The sequence below is a fragment of the Podarcis melisellensis genome, assembly GCF_964234715.1.
Source record: "Podarcis melisellensis genome assembly, chromosome: 8".
In the NCBI taxonomy this organism is placed as follows: domain Eukaryota; kingdom Metazoa; phylum Chordata; class Lepidosauria; order Squamata; family Lacertidae; genus Podarcis; species Podarcis melisellensis.
In genome coordinates this window covers 64,697,878-64,714,331 of record NC_138540.1, presented here as the reverse complement: position 1 = coordinate 64,714,331, position 16,454 = coordinate 64,697,878, and the positions used below count along the sequence as shown (strand labels likewise).

Here is a 16,454-nt window from a genome sequence, read left to right as displayed (position 1 = left end):
GCGCCACTGAGGTCACCTGAGCCACAATCAACAACAATGGGCCCAGAAGTATCCCCAAGCTACTTACCTGCTTCTTCAGAGGGAGTGTAACCCCATCAAGAACAAGCAACTTCCCAGGATGAATGGGAGCTGGCTTACCTTCCTGGGAGATGGGGAGGATAACCTCTGAATGGCCCTTGATCTGATGGCAGGGGGTCAGAGATGTTACAATAATCACTGTGGTCATGTCCACACCATACATTTAGGGCACATATCTTTCCCCAAAGAATACTGGGAGCTGTAGTGTGTTAAGGGTGCTGGGAATTGTAGTTCTGTGGAATGTACCGGTAGTTCATTCTTTGGGAGAAGCTGTACTGTTCAGGTGATCTAAATGAGCTTTAAATGTATGTCGTGGGTGGGAACTAGACAGCTTTGGATAAAAAAAGCATTAGCCAGAAGTGCAGTGAACAAGCTAAACCGCACAATGGCTAAAAACAGAACCTCCATTTTCCAAGACAGTATACCTTTGATTACCAGATCCTGAGAACAAACAGCAAAGACCAGCTAGCTGAGCTACCATACAACTGTGTCATCACTTGCCAGCTCTTAAAATAGACAATTGTAGTACCTGGGGGGCTGAAAGGCAGAGTGGGTCCCTTAAAATTACGGTATTTTCTTCTGGTGGATTGTTGGCAAACAGCAGTTCTGACTGGGTGGTGTGAACAGCATGACCATAAGGCACATCACAGGCACAACAATGCACAGAATTTGTGGCATCTCTCTGTTCAGAAGGAAGCTCCTGGACAAACAACCGGCCAATGAAAACTGAACATTGGGGAGGTTGGAGGAGAATTTCCAGCTGTTCTTTGAACAGCAAGGAAAAAGCAGTAAAAGACCCATGTGAGCTGCAACAAAATGTTGCAGCGTGGAACGCTCCTGTTTCACACCCTTACCTCTTTCAAGTTCCATTCCATTCCATTATACTTTCATTTCAGTCCTCATTGGCCTATATTTTGGGCAGGATTTTAAAGAGCCAATGGCCCAAGTCCCCTTTGTGGACCACAAGTCTTTGTAGCAACCAGCGCACCCTTCAGCCCTGCTCACTGAGCATCCATCGGGGACTGGGCTCTCCTTATGTTGGATAAGACACAAACAAGTCGAAGTTCCAGTTTTGACCCTGGAGTTTCTGGGTTTGCGCCCCATCTCCTGAAAAAGAAAACAAACCCGGAACTCCCCCCCACCCCCCCACCCTTTTGTGTGCGCGGGCGAGGGGGCAGGAGGGGCTCCTCAGCGGCCCTTGGGCAGGGAGGGGTCGGCGTCTTGCTCCCTCCGCGCCCGCCAGGTCAGCCGGCGCTTGCAAACTTTGCAGCCGGGCCGCCCCGGCCGCAGCGCCCTCCTTCTCCCCCTGCGGGGCTTTGCGCACGAGTCGGCGCCGTTTTCACACGGGCTGCTGCTCGCCCAGCCGAGATAAGAGGCAGCTGCCAGCGACGCCGGCCTTAGCGGGTGGGGAGGCGGCCGAGGAAGGGGGCAAGGCCGGAGAGGTCGAGGCTGAGCGGGGGCCTCCGCGGGGAAAGGAGCGTCCGCCGGTTTGCACCTGCCGGCGAGGATGGAGCCGGGCTCGGGAGAGAAGAGCCAGCTCCTCAACGGCGTGGAAGGCAGGTGAGTCGCGGGCAGCGGCCTCCAAGTTTCTTCCCCCCACTTTGCTTTCTGCTCCTGCAGTTCTCCGCCCCGAAGGCAATGCGGACGCTTCCCGCCAATATAGCTACAGATGCATTTACTACCTCGCTGCTTCCCCAGCATTAATTCTTTGCCACAGTGCAGTCCGATTTTAAGCATGTTTCCTCCGCAATAGGAGCAAACTCCAAGGGGCCCAGGTCCCTTCTGGCTCCCAATAAAATATTTGATGCTCCCCCGCACCCCAAGTTGATAGGCATTGCCATTCAAATAGTGTGCGCCTTGTGATTATGCGGGACGCAGCTTGCCTCCCCCCAATATTTTATTTAAGTTGGTACCTTTGTAGATGGGGTAAGTCCCAACAAGTTAAGGGTGATCTGATGATGACACTAAATAGGTGCAAGATTGGGCTGTAGGTGTGCAAACCTGTGTTTGCTCAGGTGTGAATCGTGTTGCGTTCAGTGGGAGTTACGCCCTAGTGAGTGCCAGGTAGAGCCTTGCAGCCTGATCGAGGTCGCTGGCTTTGGGAGAGGGGCTTATCACTGCCTGCCCACCTCCCCATCTTACCCAGCCTATTGGCTAGAGTTTGGGGGCTCCATGAAAGCATTCAGATCCAAAATTGTGCATGCAGACCCTCCCAGCCACCCTCTCTTACAGTACTGGAGCCCAAAGAAGTGTAATGAACTTACAAAAAAGAAAAACCCTGCCAATTCCTAAAACGGGTGGAGAAGCTGTGGCCCTCCAGATGTTGTTGCACCCCCAATTCTGCCAGCCCCCACCAGCAGGAACATGGGCCAGGAATGACTTTTACTGATTGGTTTTGGCAATTTACATCCTGCTTAACAGTACTCCTCTATAAGGAGTAGAAACAGCAAACTCAGTAAACACCATGGAGATAAAATCAGTTAAAAGCTAACTCTAAAATAAAAAGTAGCTTAAAATGACTGCTGACACGGGCTCCGGAAGTTCAACAGGGAAGGGGGGGGGTTGTCGGCTATCTGATATCAGCTGGGAGGGGACTGTAAGCTTGCAACATCTGGAAAGCCAAGGGTTCCCTGTCTGTGGTCTAGAATCAAATCAAGAAGTCAAACTTTTCCTGGCATGAAATTTCAGAGAAGCTTTATCTGTTGAATGTTGATATCTGTTGTGTATTTGTTAAAGGCAAGGCAGGCAGCTTTGCGTGAAGAAAGGATGGCAGCCTCCGGCTCAAGCCCTCCCAGGGTGCGTGTAATTAGTCACTATTAAGTAACTTTGACATCCTTTTTCAACTGCAATAAGGGTATCTAAAAGCAAGGCAAAAGGGTTGTTTCTGTACAACCCCACTATACCAGGCAAAACCTATGAGCGGAATGTGGGTTCTGTTCTTGCAGCTGAGATTGCGAACAGAGCGTGGGATCAGAGGGTAGGGATTGTTCCAGTTTAGTTAATGTAAAAATGGAATCTTGTCTAATCTTGCATAAAAATGTTTTGCAGCAGGGGATGGCAGCATTTCAGGAAAAACGCAGGGCTGTTTTAGAGAGAGCCTGGGCTGCAACATGTATTTGCTACACTTACACACCACCCTCCTGGAAGAAGCACTGAGCAGTGCTTACCTCCCCCCCCCCCCATATTATCCTTACCACAACCCTGTGAGATAGGTTAAGGAGAGAGAATTATATGCCAAGGTCACCCAGCGTGGGCTAAACTCTGCGTTTGTTCTTGTTATATAAAGAGCATCTGCAAGGAAGCAACTTCCAGGCAAATGTGGCAAAAGCTTAAAACTTTTTCTCTGCCAGCCCTGTTCCAAGAAAACTTGCCTCTTGGAAGCGGCAGTTTGCATTTCTAGGGCACCATCAGAGGCTTCCCTTGAAATGTAAATTGCAACTTTAGAGAGAAAAAGGGTTTGTTTGTTTTTTGGCAGAGAAGGTTGCATGGAGAGAAAATAAGGTCCTCCCCACCCCACCCTCAGGGTCCCAAGATTGCTCAAGCTTTGCAAAGGATGCTGTCTATATTCTTAAAAACTTACAAGTTGCTATATACATTAAAGAGCTTGAACTTGGTTTGATATACAGAACAAAACCCTTGCATGTTAAGTGCATTATTGCAGTAAAGATCACCCAGCTTCATGGCTGAGTGGGGATTTGAACTCTGGTCTCCCGTACCCTGCTTTGGCGCTTGAGTGTAGAAACCGAAATTGTTTGCCTGGGCAGATAGAAGGCAGAGGTGCAGGAGTGTGTGTGTTAAGAACCTTCGACAGTAACATGTTCGGAATGCAGCCTGCTCTATGAAAGGTAAGAATCACATCCACCCATTGTTCTGCCTGTGTCCCTCTTGCCTGCCTTTGGCATGCAGCCCCCAGAGGTTCCCTGCCAGTGACTGCAAGAGGCATTGTCACATTGCAAGGGCACATTCCACCCAGGAAAAGAACACCAGGGAGGGGCAGAGCAGGGCTGGTGCTGCAGGACAAATGACCCGGGGAATGAATGGGGCTTGGCCAAGGAGGAATCAAGAGGGCTGGGTAGAAAACTGGGGAGGGGCTGCATTTGCCCCCTGGGCCTGAGGGTCCCCACCCTTGACTTGAGTGGTGCATATGTGCAGAGGCAACAGAAGCCAGGTTGGGTAGTGCTGCCTAATGGCTGGAGGGTGTGCAAATCAAACTCACTCTCTCTCTCACACACACAAGCAAACACTCACGCAAAGGCACATGCCTATTTCCTGCTTGTTTTGCTAACACTGTGAGGATCTCTACTTGGCACTGCCGCACAGCAGAACTTGAACGCCATACCATCAAACGAAATATTATTTTAAATAATAATAATATATGTGATCAAGATACTATTTCTTTCCTTCCAACCAAGGGATACATTTCTATCCATGTTGCCCAGAGTGGTTGGGGCAACACAATAAAAGTAATAAATTATTATTATTATTATTATTATTATTATTATTATTATTATTATTATTGGCTCAAGGTTATGTACCTAGTCTTCCCACACCCCCATTTTATCCTCACAACAACCATGTGAGGTAGGTTAAACTGAGAGACCAAGGGCCACCCAGTCAGCTTCCCAGCCATGTGAGGACCTAAATCTTGGGCTTCCTATGTCCTAGTCCTGCACACTAATAGCTCCAGTACAGTGACTTTGAATTAAATTCATAAGGAGCTGAAGTAAGGCCTCTGCTGTTTTCTGCTTTGCTTTTCCAGCTGACACTCAACATGGTGTGGCTAACTAACATACTTGGTCCTTACTGGACATTTTTTTGTGGCGGCGGGGGTATTCAGTTTATTGTTGTGCTTCTGCAAATTTAGAGTTTGTGGGACAGCAGCATCTCTGCCTGATACAACCTCTCTCTCTTTAAAAATCTTATGTTTATGACATAGGTCTTATTTAGGAGTTGTGGGTAAGAACTTCCCAAACCCAATAGTCGGCTACGTTCCAGACCTTTCCTCCTTCGAGCTGGGCCTGAACGGGAACCAGCACTGCCATTCCAGCTGGGCATCTAACAGCAGCTACGATGCTGAAAAAGAGAGAGCTCGGAAGAAGCTCTACGTCGCCTCGGCCATCTGCTTGGTCTTCATGGTGGGAGAAGTTGTGGGTAAGGCTCTTGACGCTTTTTGACATCACTGTTCGCTGTTTGGATTGTGCATCATGACTGTGTACAAAATTGTCATCATCATCCTATAGAATCATAGAATTGTAGAGTTGGAAGGGACCTTGAGGGTCATCTAGTCCAACCCCGTGCAGTGCAGGAATCTTTTGTGGAACTCAAACCCACAGCCCTAAGATTAAGAGTCTCATGCTGTACTGACTGAGCTGTCCCAGTTCTTCCTATTATTTACCTGCCCTTCACCATAAGTTCCCTGGGCAGTTTGCAACACATTCCGGCCAGCCACACTGAAGGGGTGTGAAGCACAGCCAGTGAGGGCTGTGGCCTTGGGTAGATGGGAGTTCCAAGGGACGCATAAAGAGGCCCAGAGGTCTGCATTTGGCCCACAGGCCTGAGTTTCCCCAACATCTGTAATGCATGAATCATCTGTAATCAGTGTTGGAAATTCGCATTGTTCTAGGCACACAGGGAATTTCATTAGTGCGAGCAGCTTCTGAGTTCTGGGTGCAGTACTGCGCCTAATATTTCAGATTAAAACTGCAGAGTGGAAGGAAAGGAGGACCCTTTCCTGCCCCCCCCCCACTTCTAGCTACTCTCTGAAGACTGGAGAAGAGACCCTCTCAAAAGTATTAGGGGGGTGGGCAGAGGAAGGACTAGACCACATGAAAAGGGAACATAATATTTTAGCTGCAGTTCATTCATTTTCAGCTTTGTATTCCTGTTATAAAAAAGCACGCCTAGAAATTCCATTGTTGTGCCCTTAAGGATTAAGGTGCCATTTAGCTCCTGGCTTTCATATCTCAGTTTCTAATACTGCCCTCTGCCTGTGGGGCTCTCTCTTCCCAGGGGGGTACCTTGCCCACAGCCTTGCCATCATGACTGACGCCGCCCACCTCTTGACGGACTTCGCCAGCATGATGATCAGCCTTTTCTCTCTCTGGATGTCCTCTCGGCCCCCTACCAAGACCATGAATTTTGGTTGGCATCGAGCAGGTAACAACATCCTGGCTACTAAGGAGGAAGTCCCAGTGAATACAGTTAAGCAGACTTCCAAGGAAGCCCACCGAAGGCTGTGCCTGCTGGCTATGTGACATTCACACTGTAGCAGATCAAATGCAAACTTCTGAGCAGAGACTATAGAGCTGTGTTGGTAGGGCATGCTGAATTTAAAAAACAAAACCAAACCAAACCAGTGAGGGGGGCTGAAAAGTTGTAACATGATTTGGGAATTCAAAAGATATGTTGGTTAAATTAATGTAACTTAGTTTTGCTTGGTAAGTATAAAATTTCATAGAAATAATTAAAAATGATTGCCAAGTACTTGTAGCTGTTGTTGGCCTCCGTTTGTCTCGGGAGACAATGGAGGAGTGTGCCTTTGGGGTGAAGTCAAACCGCTGGAGGGTTGCATCGCCTGCTGTGGCTGATACAGGAGCAACATGTTTTGTTGCAGCTGGGGCAAATGAAGGCATCCAATTGTGCTGCTGAAGATGCAGCTATATTATTATTATTATTATTATTATTATTATTATTTATTTAGCATTACCTGACATTTTTCAGAAAGTAAAATTAAAAGTATTTGGTTTTCCGAAAGCAGAGGGAACAATAGATCTCATTTTAAGCCCAGAAAATAACTGTGTGTGCATCAGTGAGGCAGGGAGGGCTGAATTGGGGACGGTAAGATTTTTGGGCCCGATTCACATGAAACTCCTGCACACGGAAGAATTTACACACAGGTCCCAATTTCTCCCGTTCCCCCTCCAATAAGGGGCTTAATGTCTTTATTGTTTCAAACAGTTCTCAGGACATAATTTTTACTGTTGAGGCTGCCTGCACAAATAGAGCAGCACTGAATTGGGCCTCTTGTTGCCTTGTGAACTGGTCTGTCTGTTGCAAGAGAATGTATTGGAGCAGTCTAATTGGGCAGCTTTATTTGGTGGACATACTCCCAAGTATATGCAGCTAGGACCAAACTCTCAGAAACTACATGCTTGGGGAGTTGTTGCTCTTCACCTGCCATTGACACCTAACCTAACCAAACCTTCCTGGCTTTCTCTGCAGAGATCTTGGGAGCCCTGCTCTCCGTGCTGTCTATCTGGGTGGTGACTGGTGTCCTGGTTTATTTAGCAGTGCAACGGCTGATCTCGGGCGAGTACGAGATAGAAGGGAATGCCATGCTCATCACCTCTGGCTGTGCCGTGGCAGTAAACATCATGTATGTAAGCATGCTCAGAATGCACTTGAATGGGCACCTAAGGAAGTTGCATAAACTGGAGATTCTCCTCAGATGGGGGTTGACCCTGGCAATGGATTGCGGGCTGCATAGATCAGTGGTACCATGCTTTGTAGGCCAAAACACGTCTTGTGTTCATTGTGGGGAATCTCCAGCCTTTTGTCCTGCCCACTGACATCAGATGGTAGGTAAAGGCGTGGCTGCCTTGACTTTGAAGCAGTTTCTGTTGAAGCCTCCTGGAAACTGACTTAAAAAGCGATATTGTCACTTGAAGTGATAATGAAGTCAGGTGATTAGCCTGCAGGCATGTGTGGAGATAGAGATCTGTGCAGAAAGGATCAGGAAGCTGGTGATAGAAAAGACCTTAGCCAGAGGCCCTGGTGAGACACTCCCAATTAAGGGTCTACATTACTGGGCTGGGCAGACCATCTGAGCTGGTGTGAAACAGCTTCCTGGGTATTTGCTTCTGGATGACAGGGGCTGAATGAACAAAAGCCTCTGGTCAAAGGAATAGCCCAACTCTCTTGCCCCCACTTCTGAGTGTTTTTACTTTTGTTGTTCTTCATTTAGTGCAGGGGTAGGCAACCTAAGGCCCAGAGGCTGGATGTGGCCCAATCACCTCAATCCGGCCTGTGGACAGTCCAGGAATCAGCATGTTTTTACATGAGTAGAATGTGTGCTTTTATTTAAAATGCGTCTCTGGGTCATTTGTGGGGCATAGGAATTTGTTCAATTTCCCCCAAAAAATATAGCCCAGCCCACCACATGGATGGTGGACCGGCCCACGGCTAAAAAAGGTTGCTGACCCCTGATTTAGTGCAATTATCAGATTTCTGTCCTGCCCTTCTTTCTGAAGGTTCCCAGGGTGGCAAACAACAAGTAATAAAACTTATGTACAGAATGCAAGAGGAGTTGAGAAGCCAGTGTGGGATTTAGTTATTTAACTGTAGCATTATTTCTCTGCCCGTCAGCTGGGGAAAGGGTCCCAGAACTGCTTATGGAAGAATAAAGATAGTTTCTGCCCACCACAGTCGGAAAGAAATGACAGAGGAGGAAAAAGCAATGGGGAGGGAAGAGGAAAACAAAGAAGCTTGGATACCAATTCTTAAAAGTAACAAGTGACAGCCAGCTGAGGCTGGAAGAGAGTTCAGGAAAGATCAGAGAGCAGAGCCAGTGGTATGGCCCTGCTTCCCATCTTTGCCTCTGCTGCAGCCTGATGCTCTCCTTTTGGCAAAGTCTTCTCTCCTTGCCCACTTTTCCTTTTAATTTCTCCTTCCAGAATGGGCATTGTTCTCCACCAGTCAGGGCATGGGCACAGTCACGGCAGTGGGCACAGTCATGGCAATGGGCACAGTCACGGCAGTGGCCCCAACACCAGTGTCCGGGCTGCTTTCATCCACGTGGTTGGGGATTTCCTACAAAGCATTGGAGTCTTGGTGGCAGCCTACATCATCTACTTCAAGGTAAAGCGGTCTGGAATAATTGATAATTGCAAAGAATATTTATTCCATGATGGAGCAGCTCTGCCGACTCTCTTAGGAGACAACTGCTGCTGTTACCATGTTGGCTCTGTAAAGAACAAGCTTGTTTGGGGCCAGTAATAAGTTAGGTGCGGAGCAGAGCAGGGACTCTGCAGTCGAGTGGCAGAGCATCTTGGGTTCGGTCCTCAGCATCATCTCTCCCTTAAACCCTGGAGAGCTACTGCTGGTCATTGTAGTGGGTACTGATCTAGATAGACCATTGAACAGACACTGTATAAGGCAGAGAGGCTCACAGTTTTCTTTCTCCTTCGCCTTCTTCCTCCAGCCAGAGTACAAATACGTGGATCCCATCTGCACCTTCCTATTTTCCATCCTGGTCCTTGGAACGACCCTAAGCATCCTCCGAGATGTTGTCCTTGTGTTGATGGAAGGCAAGTCTCCCCTTTTGAAGTGGGCGAAAGAGATTGGAGCATCTGGTTGGACTATGCCATGAATTTTCTATGTATGGGGGAGGCTGCTTGGTGTGTGGGGACATTGTAAGACAAAGCAAGACATTGCAGCACTTAAAATGCAGGTGGTTGCTTTCCTTTTCCTTTGTTTGACTTCTGTTGCATTCTAAGGGTTTGGGTTGGGTAGTAATGTGTTAGTTATTTCACCCTGTGTCTCTTTGTCCCCATAACAGCTGGAAGGGTGCACCATTTGAGTCTAGAAAATGGGATGGGCGGGAGGAAGCACCACTCCTCTGAGTCTCTGGAGCAGGCAAAGGCAAACTTGGCCCTCCAGATGTTTTGGGACTACAGCTCCCATCATCCCTGACCACTGGTCCTGTTAGCTAGGGATGATGGGAGTTGTAGTCCCAAAACATCTGGAGGGCCAAGTTTGCCTATGCCTGCTCTGGAGGGTCCCTTCCTCTCCAGCTGCTGAAATGGAAGAGTGGGGAGGCTCAGGCCTGGGGGCCAAATGAGGTCCTCCAATCCTCTCTCCATGGCTCTCAGGGCTGGGAAAAGGACCCCCAAGGAAACACGAAGTCATCTTCCATGGTATAATCCAGGCTTCCCCAAACTCGGCCCTCCAGGTCGGGCGAGGTGCAGCTTTACAGTGTGGCAAGAGCAAACTTGAAGAGGGGTATTCGACGGGCAAAACTGGATTATAGGCAGAGGATTGAGGATAATTTAAGGAGCAACAACACAAGACAGATGTGGCAGGGGATTCAGCATATTACCAACTACAAACCTAACCTTGGTGCTGTCGACGGTGACCCTTTGCTGGCGGAGGAGCTTAACCTCTTCTTTGCTCACTTCGAGAAGGAGCCACCTGAGACGCCGGTATTACAGCCACCAGCCCATAGGGGCCCCTCATTCACTGTAGAGGAGCATGAGGTGAGACAGGTATTGAGGATGGTGAATCCGAGGAAGGCTGCTGGACCTGATGGCATCACTGGAAAGGTGTTGAAGGGCTGTGCGGATCAGCTGGCGAGGGTCTTTACTAAGATCTTCAACAAGTCCTTACACCAGTCTATTGTCCCACCCTGCCTGAAGTCGTCAACTATTGTTCCTCTGCCTAAAAAATCCACAATCAGTAGTTTGAATGACTACAGACCAGTTGCACTGACTCCAATCATCATGAAGTGTTTTGAGAAACTGGTGCGCCGTCACATTATTTCCTGTCTTCCATCAACTTTTGAAAACTATCAGTTTGCATACAGGGCAAATAGATCCACAGAAGACGCTATCACCACCACTCTCCATGCTGCTCTGTCCCATCTGGAGCAGCCGGGGAGTTATGTGAGGCTGCTGTTTGTGGATTTTAGCTCTGCTTTTAACACTATCCTCCCCCATAGACTGGTGTCCAAGGTAGAGGCGATTGGACTCTCCAACTCCACCTGTCTCTGGGTTTTGGATTTTTTGTCAGAACGTTCTCAGAGGGTTAGAGTAGGGTCACATATGTCCACAGCCCTTAGCCTTAACACCGGCTCACCACAGGGTTGTGTGTTGAGTCCCCTGCTCTATACTCTCTATACGTATGACTGTACAGCCATCTATTCCAGCAACAAAATCATCAAGTTTGCTGATGACACTACGGTGGTGGGGCTCATTTCAGGAGGGGATGAGTCCGCCTATCGGGACAAGGTGGAGCGGCTCTGTGTTTGGTGTGGAGAGAACAATCTGGCTCTTAATACGGCTAAGACCAAGGAATTGGTGGTGGATTACAGGGAAAAAAAGGCGGACATTCAGCCCTTGTATATCAACGGGGAACGGGTGGAGAGGGTGGCGGAATTCAGGTTTTTGGGAGTGACTATCGATCAGGGCATGACTTGGAGCGCAAATACCACTGCTCTGGTGAAGAAGGCCCAGCAGAGAATTTATTTCCTCAGACTTTTAAAGAAGAACAATCTGAGTGAGAGACTGCTGGTGTCCTTCTACCGAGGCTCCATAGAGAGCATTCTCACATACTGTATTTGTGCTTGGTTCTCCAGTTGTACAGCTAGGGAGAGGAAGGTGCTCCAGAAGGTCATAACCACAGCCCAAAGGATTATTGGTCATCCTCTCCCATCTTTGGAAGAACTGTACGGTTCCCGTTGTCTTAGGAAAGCAAACAACATCCTGCAGGATTCATCTCACCCGGGATACAGTCTGTTTGCACTACTGCCTTCTGGCAGGAGATATAGAAACATCAAGTCAAGGACAAATAGACTGAAAAATAGTTTCTATCCAAGAGCTGTGGCCTTTTTGAATGCTGTAACTCGATAGTGTGACCTGGGAGTTTGATGGGTGTGGGTGTGGGTGTGGCTGGAATGTGGTTTGTTTGGTTGTTGTTGTTGTTTTGCTTTTGTTGTTTTTAAGGGATGGCATCCAATTTCGTTGCACTTGTGCAATGTTGCACTTGTGTAATGACAATAAAGAATCTATCTATCTATCTATCTATCTATCTATCATCTATCTATCTATCTATCAGATGTTTTGGGACTACAATTCCCATCATCCCTGACCACTGGTCCTGTTAGCTAGGGATGATGGGAGTTGTAGTCCCAAAAACTTATGGAGGGCCGAGTTTGACTATGCCTGGTATAATTTAATCAAACTACCGTATTTTTTGCTCCATAGGACGCACTTTTTCCCCTCCTAAAATGAAGGGGAAATGTGTGTGCGTCCTATGGTGCGAATGCAGGCTTTCACTGAAGGCTGGAGAGCGAGAGGCATCGGTGCGCACCGACCCCTCTCGCTCTCCAGGCTTCAGGAAGCTATCCGCAAGCCTTGCAAGCCCGGCGGGAGTTCCCGCGGGCTCACAAGGCTTGCGGGCAGCAGCCTGCAGCCCCAGCGAGTGTCCGCAAGCCTTGCGCGCCTGGCGGGAGGTCCCGCTGAGCACACGAGGCTTGGGGCGGCAGCCTGCCGCCCGAAGTACGCGGAGCCCTCCGGAGGGCTCCCTGTGCTTCCGGCGAGTGTCTGCAAGCCTTGCGCGCCCGGCAGGAGCTCCCGCCGGTCGTGCGAGGCTTGGGGCGGCAGCTTGCCGCCCGAAGCACACGGAGCCCTCCGGAGGGCTCCCCGTGCTTCGGGCGAGTGTCTGCAAGCCTTGCGCGCCCGGCAGGAGCTCCCGCCGGGCGCGCGAGGCTTGGGGCGGCAGCTTGCCGCCCGAAGCACGCGGAACCCTCCGGAGGGCTCCCCGTACTTCGGGCGAGTGTCTGCAAGCCTTGCGCGCCCGGCGGGAGGTCCTGCCGGGCGCGCGAGGCTTGGGGCGGCAGCCTGCGAAGGAGAGGGGCTGTGCAGAGAGAGAGAGAAGGCGCAGCGCCCCTTCAGCAACGCGCCTGTCCAGCGAAGCCGGAGGAGGAACAAAAGGGTCTCCTTCTGTTCCTTCTCCAGGTTCACTGAAGGACGATGCCCCTTCTCCCTCTCTGCGAAGCACCTCTCCTGTGAAGCCGCATCAGTCCCTTCTCCCACCTCCCAGAAAAGCCAGGAGAAGCCCCGATCTCTTTAAAGGAGTTGCGCGGCTTCTGCCGGTTTTGCGGGAGGTGGGTGAATCCCCACACCTCCCAGTAAAGCCAGGAAAGCCCTGCGCAGCGTCTCCCGGCAAGGAGAGGCTGCACGGGGCTATGGAGTCTTTAGCCCCACGCAGCCTCTCCCTCCCGGGAGAGGCTGCACGGGGCTAAAGGGGAAGCCAAAACAGCGAGCGGGATCCATCCCGCTTGCTGCTTTGGCTTGCTCCATAGCCGCGCGCAACCCCTCCGGCAGGGAGAGGTTGTGCGCAGCCTGTACGCTGCTCTTTGGGGCTGGGGGGATTTTTTTCTTGATTCCCCCCCCTAAAAACTGGGTGCGCCCTATGGTGCGAAAAATACAGTATGTGTTTTAGCTTTGCGCAAGACAAAGAAGCAGTTGTGTCATCTTGTTGTCTGCTTCTCACCAGCATCTCCTCCTCCACCTTTGCTTCTTTGCAGCCACCCCAAAGGGTGTGGAGTTCAATGATGTGAAGAGTATCTTGCTGTCCATAAACGGAGTGAAAGCCCTGCACAGCCTCCATATTTGGGCCCTGACGGTGTCTCAGCCCGTGCTGTCTGTCCACATTGCCATCAGTAAGTTGCACTCCTGAGCAAGGAGTATCTGCAGGATTTTTTCTAGGGGGTTGGGGAGAGAAAATATAATAAATCGGACTTCCAGTTGTGGTCCAAAATACCTGAAAGGCACCCAGATTGGCGAAGGCTGTTCTAAATAAACAAGTATAACTGAAAGGTGGGAGCACAGAAACAAATGAGGGGTCTCGTGCCTGTACACGCTGCCTTGCATCTCAGGTTCTACAAATGCTAGAAACTTACTTTGTTTTGGATTTTTTTAATATAAAAATAAGAAATATGGGCATCTTGTGATACATCTGGCAGGGGAGGCAGTCCCTCTCCTTCCTTCCCTGCCCACATGAGTTGCAGGTTTAGGGGTTACAAGGTGCAGTCACTGTAGCTGAGGTGGATGTTGGATTTTGCAACTAGGGAAGAAAAGCATGTGGGCATAGACAGTGCTGGCACCCAGAAAAGCCAGGCTTTGACTGGGATGGTCTGCCAACCTCAACCCTTGATTCTACCTCCTCCTACCCAGTGGGTGGGTGGCTTAGGCAGCGTACTGAATGAGGATCTTCAACTGCCCCCAACCCTGTGCTTTTAAAAAAATGGAACACTTTGTATTTGTTTATTATTATTATTATTATTATTATTATTATTATTATTATTATTAATAATAATTTATATGCCACCCATCCAACTGGGTTGCCCCAGCCACTCCGGGTGGCTCCCAACAAAAAATACTAAAAACACAATACACTTTTTTATTTTTAAACATTTCTAAAACGTTTAAAAATCTCTCTTAAGCTGTATACAAAAATAACACTGAACCAAATAAGACTATCACAAAATCAGTGAATGAAACTCAGGAACTGGTTAAAGATAGCATTTGGAAATAATAGGGCCCACTCCAGCATGTCACAGAAAGCACAGGCAAAAGCAAAAAACAAAATCATCTTCACATGACATCTGAAGCAACCTATGGATGGTGTTTCATATATACCAGAGGGTGCTTGTGGTGGTGCAGATGGGGAGAGAGGCTCTGAAATTGCTTGGATCCTGACCAGTTTGTGGGCCTTGTCCTTGGTTATGTTTTTGTTGCCATTGAGTTGATTACACAATCACCTTCATGAACAGTCCGTTTTGATCCTTTCTGGGGAAGAAGGTGCCCTAATAGCCAGCTGTAAACCTGCTTTCCAACAGGCAAAACTAAAGAGGTCTGTAGGGGTGCTCTTGCAGATATTTGGGGCCCAAGTAGGGCCACAAACACGTACTGTGAGAAGGGCTCCCAGATACACCTCTTAGCATGGAGGAAATCAATCCATTTGTGCCGCCTTCCTCAGATGTTTTGAACTACAACTCTCAGTACACCATCTCCCCTCACCCCCGGACTTTGTGTCAAATTAACGGTGCCTGTCTTCCTTTTGCTCTGCTCACTGCTTGCCTCCCTTTCCAGACAAAGACGCAGATGCTCAGGCTGTCTTGAAGGAAGCAAGTTCCCGCCTGCAGGGAGCCTTCAACTTCCACACGACGACAATCCAGATCGAGAACTACTCCGAGGACATGAAGGACTGCCGGGAGTGCCAGAGTCCCTCTGACTGACTGTTTAGAAAATAAGAGAATCTGAGGAGAGTTGTAGAGCAGCCTGCAGATGGATATGCGGCCTTGTCAAAACTGCTACCTCAGAATTCGTTCCAGTGTGACCGTTACTCAGGGCCAAGTAACTCATGCAGTGTCACCTAAGTGCTGATGCTTAGTTTGTTGGGAGCAACTGAAAGTACTGCTCTCGCTCTCTCTCTCGGATCTGTCTCTCTCTGCTTCTCCCTCTTCCTGTTTCTCTCTCTCTCTCTCCTATAGTTTTATAAGTACCTGAAAATAAAACTGGGATCTTTCTGTTTATTGATTTGGCGGTAATAACTCCTCAATGCAAGGAGTTTCCTCTTCCTCAGTGGGGTTAGGATCTTCTTGTATCTAGAGTAGAGATGGGAGAGGAAGTCAATTCAGTTTGCATTTAAAGGCAAACTTACGTAATTTGCACTTTTTGAAGCAATACATGGACCAAAACACCACCTATTGTTAGTAATTTGCACTTCTTGGCTGCAGAACTGTACTGCAAAATGCCAAGTAATGTGCTCAAAAATTTACTTGCTAGGGGAAAGTGTGTTAGTTAGCTAGCTAGCTAGCTAGTTAGTTAGTTACAGTGGTACCTCGGGTTACAAACTCTGCTAACCCAGAAGTAGTACCTCGGGTTGAGAACTTTGTCCCCGGATGAGAATGTAAATGGCGCGGCAGCAACAGGAGGCCCCATTAGGGAAAGCGCGCCTCAGGTTAAGAACAGTTTCAGGTTAAGAATAGATTTCTGGAATGAATTACCATAAGTTCATAACTCGAGGTGCCACTATATTTTTGTGCATATAATGGGGTTGCCATTATATGCAAAAAAAATAAGTGTTTTTGAGCTTATTAATATTATTATCAACACAAAAACAGCCCCGTTGCCATACGTCTGGGTTTTCTCAGGCATTTTGCCATTTTCTAGAAATCCCGCCTGGAAACTATTTACAACGACCAATTCTCAGACATGTTTGGGGAAACCTGGATGTATGGTAGCCCTAGCATATAACATACAAAAATACATTATTTCGGGAGAAATTGCTTTGCAGAGATGTGTATGTTTGTCAAAATAGCATCCCAGAAGGCTGTTTTGGAGAGAGGCTCCCTAAAAGTGGTGATAAATTTCCATGAGGAGCTTTTTCTTAAAAAGAAAGAATGCAAACTGATGAGGAGAGGTAGCGAACTGAAGATTGGAAGAATGAGAAACCAAGAAGATGCTGACAGTTCCCTCCATCCCTTATCTAGAGTTCAGGGCCAACTCCAGGACTGAGGAGAGCCCTAGCCATAGAATTGCCTCACCATTTAAATTTCCCACAATGCCCTGAGATGTCCAATGTAGCATCACTCT

General features: G+C 48.6%; 1 protein-coding gene across 1 annotated transcript; it reads left to right on the top strand.

Moving 5' to 3' along the window:
• The first annotated feature begins 1,316 nt into the window (after positions 1–1,316).
• Positions 1,317–15,391, top strand: SLC30A2 (solute carrier family 30 member 2). Its single transcript, XM_081921700.1, has 8 exons — positions 1,317–1,638; positions 5,015–5,229; positions 6,088–6,234; positions 7,300–7,453; positions 8,751–8,934; positions 9,278–9,383; positions 13,382–13,516; positions 14,949–15,391. Exons 1-8 carry the CDS (start codon positions 1,586–1,588, stop codon positions 15,092–15,094), a joined length of 1,140 nt encoding a protein of 379 aa, XP_081777826.1. The 5' UTR covers positions 1,317–1,585; the 3' UTR covers positions 15,095–15,391.
• The last annotated feature ends 1,063 nt before the right edge of the window (positions 15,392–16,454 follow it).